This window comes from Cenococcum geophilum (assembly GCF_001692895.1).
Source record: "Cenococcum geophilum 1.58 unplaced genomic scaffold K441scaffold_10, whole genome shotgun sequence".
Taxonomy (NCBI): Eukaryota; Fungi; Ascomycota; class Dothideomycetes; order Gloniales; family Gloniaceae; genus Cenococcum; species Cenococcum geophilum.
In genome coordinates, this window is record NW_027137568.1 from 414,036 (window position 1) to 422,357 (window position 8,322).

An 8,322-nucleotide genomic window follows, 5' to 3' on the forward strand; every position below is an offset into this window, starting at 1 on the left:
ATTAAACTCTATATATAAGGCTCTAAGTTAAAGCTTTTAAACTTAGGTTAAAGTTTACGTAGGGTACCTAACGTTCCGCATATTAAGTCTTATAGCTTCTATATTACAACCCTATCCTTTCTACGTAAAGGCAAGATTATTTATACTAGCCAGCGTGTTGGGATGGTCCGCTCTAAGCTTCTTCTTATAAGTCTCTTACTTCCACCTCCAGCGCTTCGGCAGCCTCCCATCGGCCTTAGTTCGTATACGTCGATGCCAGGTTACCCATGCTGGTTATCGTGTCGGGATGGTCCGCTCTAAGTTTCGCCTTGCGAGTCCCCATTACCCGCACAAACAGCTCTCCGGCCGACCCCCACCGGCCCTGGTCCCAGTACGTCGACGCCAGATTGGCCATGCTGGTCAGCGTGTTGGGATGGTCCGCTCCGAGTTTCTTCTTGCGAGTCTCCCTTACTTCTACCTCCAGCGCCTCGGCCTCCTTCTACCGCCCTCCTAAGTTCCTTGCCAACCCCAGCATCGCCATACTGCTCAGTGTCTCCATGCCCTCTGCACCAAACAGCTTTGTCCTAACCTTCAATGAAATCGTAGCCATATTTTCCGCCTCCCCTGCGTTTCCTCTTTCCCGCGCGTACCACGCTCCGTTATAAAGCAGCAGGGCCCATTCCTTACGCGCACCTTCGCTCTTAGGTCGCTGTGCTGACGCTGCCCTTACGTACGGAAAAAGCTCTCGGCACTTCTCCCAATTCTCATATTCTCCTGTCGGAAACGCTGCGCAGAGGCTGGCGATGAACTGCTGTCTCCATTCTTCCGCTTGTTCCTTGCTTTCAAGCCACTTTTGCGTCGCCAGCTGCACCAGGCCGTGCATCTCCAACGTGTTCGCATCCGTCGTGGCAGAAACGAATGAGTCCTTCCTTTTCGTCCTCTGCCCCTGCGTCTTCGTACGCAATTCGCGTGACGCCCGGCTCGCGAAGTAGTGCTTTCGGGATCCCCTGTCGGTCAAAAAAGCTCATAAGCGACAGCAGATTGGTAGCCGATCGTCGTGTACTTTAAACGTGTTCAAACGATATCTGCCACGTTATGATGATAGAGAAAGCTTTCCCCAGTGCCACCTCATATCCCTCTAGCGCTCCCAATTTATCTCCTCTACCTTCTTATATATTCCTTAATACCCCAGCAACAACGCTAGAACAATAATGGACCCTACTATAGCTTAAACCAGCCATTAGTTGTTACAAGCTAGCTATTCTATATACCTTAAGAGGCTTCGTTTTACTTTATAAGCATTATTCTCTAGAACTAAATTCATTCCAGCCAACTAATCTAGCTACTATTAGCTATCCTAAGTTGAGGCACAACATCCGCTTGCTCCGCCTCCTATTTAGCTAGCGCTTTTAAGGAAGATATATAATTCGGATAACTAACGCCTAAAATACGGTAGCGCAGCTATATACATTCCCTTATTAGATCTATAGCTTCTATATTATAACCCTATCCTTTCTATATAAAGGCAAGATTATTTATACTAGTTAGCGTAGAGGGATGGTCTGCTCTAAGTTTCTTTTTATAAGTCTCTATTACTTCCACCTCTAGCTCTTCGGCAGCCTCCTATCGGCCTTAGTTCCAGTACGTTAACGCCAGATTACCTATACTAGTTAGCGTATCGGGATAGTCCGCTTCGAGTTTCTTCTTACTTATCTCTATTACTTCCACCTCTAGCTCTTTAGCAGCCTTCTATCGGCCTTAGTTCCTATACGTTAACGCCAGATTAGCCATGCTTATTAGCGTGTCGGGATAGTCCGCTCCGAGTTTCTTCTTACTTATCTCCATCACTTCCACCTCTAGCTCTTCGGCAGCCTCCTATTAACCCCTAAGGTTATACGCCAAACCTAGCATCGCCATACTGCTCAGCGTATCTTTATGCTCTCGTCCAAACATCTTCTTCCTTACATTTATTACCTGGACCAACATCCTACCCGCCTCCATCCCATTTCCCATTCTCCACGCGTACCATGCTGCCTTGTATAGTATTGTAGCCCAGTCTTTCAATGCCTCGTGTCCCTCTGGCTGCTGCGCCGCTGCCGATTTGGCATGTGGAAAAAGCGTCTGGCATCTTACCCAGTTCTCGTATTCTCCCGTCGGAAACTCTGCACAGAGGTTCCTAATAAACTGCCGCTTCCACTTTTCTAGCTGCCCGTGAACAGTAAGCCATCTTCGCGTCGCTAGCTGCACTAGCCCGTGCATTTCAAAGGTTGTGCCGTCGGCATTGACAGAGGTGAACGAGTAGTCGCGTAGTGCCAGGACATCGTCTTCGAACCCATCGCTCGCGCTGGATTGCGATGCGTTGTTATCGTCCTCGCCCCAATCGTCATTGTCCCTGTCGCGCTCGTCCTGGCCTTTCTGCGCAATTTCCTCTTCAGTGTGATTTCGAAGTAGAGCCTCTGGAATTCCTTGGCGGTCGTAGAAGCTCATAAGCGCCAGCAAGTCAGCTGCTGAGGGTCGGATCTGGTGGATGTGGTCGAAAGATATTTGCCAAGTTATGATAATAGAGTTCTTTGCCTCCCAATCTCGGCGGAGCTGTCCTCCTTCGCAGTCGAGGAGACTTTTTCTCTTGAGATCGCTCCTTCGGAAATCCCGAAGGTACTGTTGCACGGAACAACGGGGCCGTCGCTGCGAGATGTATGCCGCCGCTTGGACCATGGCAAGTGGCATAAACTCCAGCGCGGCCGCAAGCTTGATGACTTCTTCAATGACTTCCTCGCTGCTGTCCTGCTGCCCTAACTTTCTGTGCAAAAGCGCCAGTGCATCCCTCTTGTCCATCGGCTCAATTGCAATGATATCGCGCTGTTCAACCAGCTGTAACGCCACGTTTCTGCTGCGCGTCGTAACCAGAACTGATCCGGTCTGGCACTGCGGAACATAGCTTACGAGCGGCCGCGAGCTTTTTCCCTCCAAGCCGTTGGTTTGTCCATCGCGACCGGCGCTTGGAGCCTCCAGCAGGAAGCCAGCATCGTCGACATTGTCGAGGATGAGGACCCATTTCCCTTTCCTTTCATCCCGCAGCCAGTCGTGTACAAGCTCGAATATATCTGCTTTTGGATTCTGCCGCCCGGGCATCTTGACGGAGCTTGCAATGTCGCGATAGCTCTGCTCAAGCCGCGCCGCGTTGCTCGCGTGGGCCCAGAACACCCACGTTTCGGCCGATCGCTCTCGTGTTCGGTACGTAAATTCGATGGCGAGTTGCGACTTGCTTCACAGCGGTCAGCCATCTGTTGTGGTTGAAGCGTCCGCACTTACCCGACGCCGCCCAGGCCGACGAGCGCGGTCCAGGAGCCCGGTACCATACATTTTTGGTGAATCTGGTCGAGTATTGCGCCTCGCTCAACAAAGTCGGCGTCGCGACTGAAGGGTATCACGGCCGATGGATGTGGTGGAGTCTCTGGTCGTTCTTAGGCGGGGCTACCGTTAGCGCTTGCTCGGACCCTGCGGACCCTCGGACCCTCCCGCAACTTACCAGGCGGAACGTGGAACGTGGTATTGACTGGGCCGTGAATAATGCCAGCCTGGAAGCCGGCATTCGCGTCGCCAAAGGATATCGCGGAGGTCATGATACTGTCGCAGCAGAGTATGCATCAGCGGTGGTGTCTGCGGCGAAGCGCCAGCTAGATCTTAGCCTGGCGATCTTAGTGCGCTGGAGCTCAGTCTCGAGGCGTTGCAACCAATGTCTTTCAATCCCGAGCGAACAGCGCAGAGATGAGGTAGATGCTGCAGGCAGTTGCATGGCTGAGATGCAAGGCTGCAGGCTGGAGGCCGGCGCTAAGCATGAGCTTGATCGTCAACCTGCTCACCCCGCCGCTGCCTCGTTAGTATTTAACGCCTGCACAGATTCTCAAAATAGCAGGTAAACCTCCTACCATAGTACGATCTATAACTACCGTAAGCCATAATGGACAGCGACAAAGTCATCCGACTAGGCAAGTGCTCTACGTTGCAAAGGCGAAGGACCGTGCTCATCTATCAGATATCACGGCAACCCATTCATGCCAACCCCGAGAAAAGACATGGGACGAAGTGTTACAGGTTAGGGAAGCCCCAGGTGTGCGAGTACAGGACTCACAGGGCTACAGGAGCTCCACTCCGTCCGGGTTCAAATCATGTGGGTCGCCTATGGAGCAGCTCCGTTCGTGATTTGATACAAAATAGATTTACGTCTACCAAGTCGTTCCTCAACACTGCGCCAGAACTTCATGAGAGCCTTAGAAGCAAGTTAAACATTCCTCAGTTCTTTTTTGACAGGATGTATCTCCAATCGAACGGCTTTTCTGGATATGACATCTGGCTTGACCAGAATGAAGAAGTGGAGTCTTACAGTAAGTGAAAGTGGGCAAGGTCTGGAGGACCGCCGAGGTGTTGCTTATCAGGATTCAGCGTATTGGTCTCGCTTCACCGTCAAGCAGACGTACGATAAGCTCAAGCCAAAAAGGACGTTCACACCACATGTCTCAAACCATAACTCCAGCCCCGACAACTGGCACGCTGATATCGCAATACATGGGCCACAGAGTACGCGGCATGGATGGGAATGGTACGAGATGGGGTTCTTCACTTACTGGAATCAGTCGGGGCTGACCACGCTCCTGTGCTTCGATTTGCCTGCGAGGTCGCAATCAGATATCCAGTCAATGTTTGGTTCGCAGAGTATCGATCGTTCTTGCCCCTACGCCATGTTTTCGCTTATCTCGGATGCGCTACTTCGACTGTACGATGATTCGGTCTGGTCCATTAGAAATCACATCAGCCAGTGGGAAGCTGTAAGTCTCATTCTCCATACTTGCTGGCCAACGGCAGTGGGACTCATTCGCGACAGAGAAGGTCACAAGAGATCGACTACTTCCTTTTACACGAAATCGCGAGACACGCTGTGCATGTCAGTGAGACCCTGAACGTGACTATACAGTCTCTCGACGCCATACGGCAACATCACGAGAGGTTTCGTACAAACACCGACCTCGCCCTTAGCAACAATGGACGCAGACGGTGGGACAAAGTCGGGAGTCGCTTTGAGTTTCAGCTCCGATTTCTACAAGGCTTGCTTCAACGGTCTGAGGCAAACAATGCCCGGATCCAGAACGAGATCACTCTTGTAAGTCTATGATGGAAGGTATGCAGTGGATTGTCAAGCTTACGGCAACAGGCGTTCAATGCGGCAGCCCAGAGAGACAGCAAGATTCAAGTGCGGATAGGAGAAGAAGCGAAGAGAGAGGCTTCAGCGATGAAGGGAATTGCTATGGTTACAATGACTTTCCTGCCAGCTACCTTTGCTTCCGTGGGTCGCCCAACCCCTTATACGTGCATATCTGGCTAACAGAACCCGTTGAACAGACGCTCTTTGGAATGAACTTCTTTTCGTTTGGGCCTAGCGAAGGCATTGAAAGATCATCCTTCATTGTATCCCGTCATTTCTGGATATATTGGGCCTTCACTGTTCCGATGACTTTTGTAACGTTTGCTATGTGGTTTGGGTGGAACTATGGGGCTAAACGCTTAAGGCTGTCAAGTTCAAGATCTGGTGCCCTTCGCGCTTGAATGTGCATTGAACTACGTGTGGTAACGTTAGATTTGATAGAAAAAGACTAGAGAAAAATAGGTCTAGCTCTGTTTTGAGAAAGCCGATCGGCGATCGTAATCAGGCTAAATTGAAGACGAGTGCTGCTGCCTACACCTATTGCGGGCAACCCACTACTTCCCACCTTCTGCAAGTTATTGCAAAAGGCGCTCGTTGAAAACAATGGCTAAAAACCATCAGTTTACCATAGGATGGATCTCCCCTCTCCCTCTGGAAAAAGAGGCTGCGAGACTTGTACTGGACGAAGAATATCCGCAAGAGGAAGTCCAATACCAGAATGCCTTCTACCTGGGTGGTCGAATCGGAAAACATGAGGTTGTCATTGGAGTGCAGAGAAAAATGGGGCTCAGTCAGGCTGCAATCCTTGCTGAGAAGATGCGCACTGGATTTCCTAACATCAAATATTTTCTCCTGGTCGGCATTGCTGGCGGCGTACCTCGCTACGGACCGGCCGGTGCAGTCTCTGAGATCGTGCTTGGGGATGTGGTCGTTAGCTCTCCGCGAGGTAACCATGGCGGGGTCTTGCAGTACGACAAAGGCGCATGGCAGGGTCAAGGGCGCCTGAACTTTCGCGGGTACACGAATGGCGTTCCCGGTGATCTTATGGCCGCTATCAACAATTTTCGTGCGGAAGGCTGGTCGAAAACCAACATTGCAGAAGTCTTGAAGCAGATGCGTCTTAAGCTTGATGAAAAGCGACGGCACCAATACGACGACCCAGGCCCCAGTCGTGACAGGCTCTTCGAAGACACCTATGAACATCAAGGTACTGAACTGGACGATTGCAAAGAATGCTGCGACGCGGACTACACCACTTCGCGTTCTGACCGAGGAGACGGAGCTACCCGATTGCTTGACGAGCCATCTGTCCATTTCGGCAACATTGCATCAAGCAATCAACTGCAGATATCCGCCATTGAGCGAAACAGAGTTCAACAAGAGCATGAAGCCATCTGCTTTGAGATGGAAGCAGCAGGAGTTCTGGAAGAGTATCCGTGTGTGGTCGTTCGGGGCATCTGCGACTATGCAGATTCTCATAAGAATAAGGGCTGGCAGAACTACGCGGCAGCTACAGCGGCAGCATACGCCAAAGGGCTGTTGTCCATGATCCCTGCAACAGACGCTGCAAGCAGTGTGCAGTCTGCAAAATCGTCTTCACCTCAGCACACAGCACAGGTATCGAACGTTGCGTTCGGAAACAACAATAGGGGCTTTCAGGCCGGGAGCATTCACGGCAACATTAGCGGCCTACATTTTGGAGGGAATTGAGGTCTTAGTTCTAGACACTAGCAACTCAACGATAGAAGTTGATTTCTAAGATACTTCTCTGCACAATAATCGGGCAACGCGATGCAAATACATGTGAAATGAAAGCCATGGCGAGGCTGGTGGGGCGAGCGGGTCGACGATCAGGCTGCCACGCACCAAGACCGCCAGGCTAGGGTCCTGCTGGCGCTTCGCCACAGATACCATCACTGATGCACCCTCAGTTGCCATCATGGCCTCTGCCATATCCTTCGGCGATGCGAACGCCGGCTTCCAAGCAGGCGAGATCAACGGCCCGGCCAATGCCACGTTCACAAAGTAGTTCGGTACGATTTCCGGCAGCCGCGGCGTCGTGCTCGGCGACGTCGATGTCCCATTCCATACTAACGCTAGACAGGCTCGCAGACAAACCATCACTACTACCTAGGCAAGTCACTGCCGGCATGCTGCAGCTCGCGGACCATGGCTGACGGTACCCTCTCCCTACAGCAAGGCCAGAGACGCCGCCGAGCTCTTCCTGTGCCGCCCCTTTCGCCGCGACCCAGACTTTGTCGATCGCGGAACGCTGCTCGGCCAGATACGCGAAAAGCTACCCGCGCCCGCATCGCGGATAGCGCTGGTGGGCCTGGGTGGTGTGGGGTGGGGTGGAGATGGCGCCTAGGCCAGTGCTCGCGCCTAACGTTGGCACAGAAAGTCGCAGCTCGCCATCGAGCACTGCTACCGAACCGCAGATCGATCGCCGGGGACGTGGGTGTTCTGGGTGCACGCCAGCAATGCGGCCCGGCTCGAGCAAGGCTTCCGAGACATCGCGGACCTAGTCAAGCTTGCAGGCCGCACAGATCCGCAAGCGAACGTGTTTAAGCTTGCGCGCGACTGGCTTCGCGATGAGAAGAACGGCAGGTGGTTGCTAGTCCTCGACAATGCCGACGACGCTGTTGTTCTCTCCACCAACGAGCAGTGGCAAGGACGCTCCGCTGCATCACCTATCAGCATATCTACCCCCAAGCAAGTGCGGTTCAGTCCTTGTGACCAGTCGGACGAAGCCCGCGGCATCGCGACTAGTTGAGGAGCAACAAGCGAAAGACCAGTCTACTGAACCAGGAGGCAGGGCATCTTCGAAGAGACGGGGAAGCCAAGAACTCCATCAACAGCAACGATCCCTTCGTGTGGCATTTAACACTTTTCGTATTGGGCGCTTTGGGCGTTTCTGCTTGGGTTAGCATGCTGCAGGCATCCTAGCTAGCGTGATCTTATTAGCAAGCCCCACTAAAACACCTCGATATTGCGATGCCGACGAAATGCCATCTAAGGCCAGCCACCATAAAAACACTGAATATATTTTTTTGAAGAAGTTAGGCAAGAAGTTGTAATATATAACGTTATGACCGTACGTTCCTGTCCTTCCTCTATTAACTAGCTGCTAATTATATAGGAAA

At 52.0% G+C, this 8,322-nt stretch overlaps 3 protein-coding genes across 3 annotated transcripts; 2 read left to right on the forward strand and 1 right to left on the reverse strand.

The window, feature by feature from the left end:
- Nucleotides 1-235: 235 nt before the first annotated feature.
- On the reverse strand, nucleotides 236-3,602 carry K441DRAFT_685497 (uncharacterized protein; the record flags this gene model as incomplete). Its single annotated transcript, XM_067651889.1, has 8 exons — nucleotides 236-478; nucleotides 1,420-1,421; nucleotides 1,521-1,589; nucleotides 1,641-1,687; nucleotides 1,751-1,841; nucleotides 1,884-3,244; nucleotides 3,292-3,433; nucleotides 3,509-3,602. 8 exons carry the CDS (start codon nucleotides 3,600-3,602, stop codon nucleotides 236-238), a joined length of 2,049 nt encoding a protein of 682 aa, XP_067506685.1.
- A 272-nt stretch (nucleotides 3,603-3,874) lies between these two features.
- Nucleotides 3,875-6,950, forward strand: K441DRAFT_631271 (purine and uridine phosphorylase). Its single transcript, XM_067646306.1, has 6 exons — nucleotides 3,875-3,968; nucleotides 4,016-4,074; nucleotides 4,122-4,364; nucleotides 4,423-4,805; nucleotides 4,862-5,137; nucleotides 5,801-6,950. The coding sequence occupies exons 2-6, from the start codon at nucleotides 4,035-4,037 to the stop codon at nucleotides 6,887-6,889; spliced, it is 2,031 nt and encodes a 676-aa protein (XP_067506686.1). The 5' UTR covers nucleotides 3,875-3,968; nucleotides 4,016-4,034; the 3' UTR covers nucleotides 6,890-6,950.
- Nucleotides 6,951-7,412: 462 nt separating this feature from the next.
- Nucleotides 7,413-7,829, forward strand: K441DRAFT_470289 (uncharacterized protein; the record flags this gene model as incomplete). Its single annotated transcript, XM_067641855.1, has 2 exons — nucleotides 7,413-7,525; nucleotides 7,577-7,829. Coding segments are annotated over 2 exons (366 nt in total), but the record flags the coding sequence as incomplete, so codon positions are not given.
- Nucleotides 7,830-8,322: the final 493 nt, after the last annotated feature.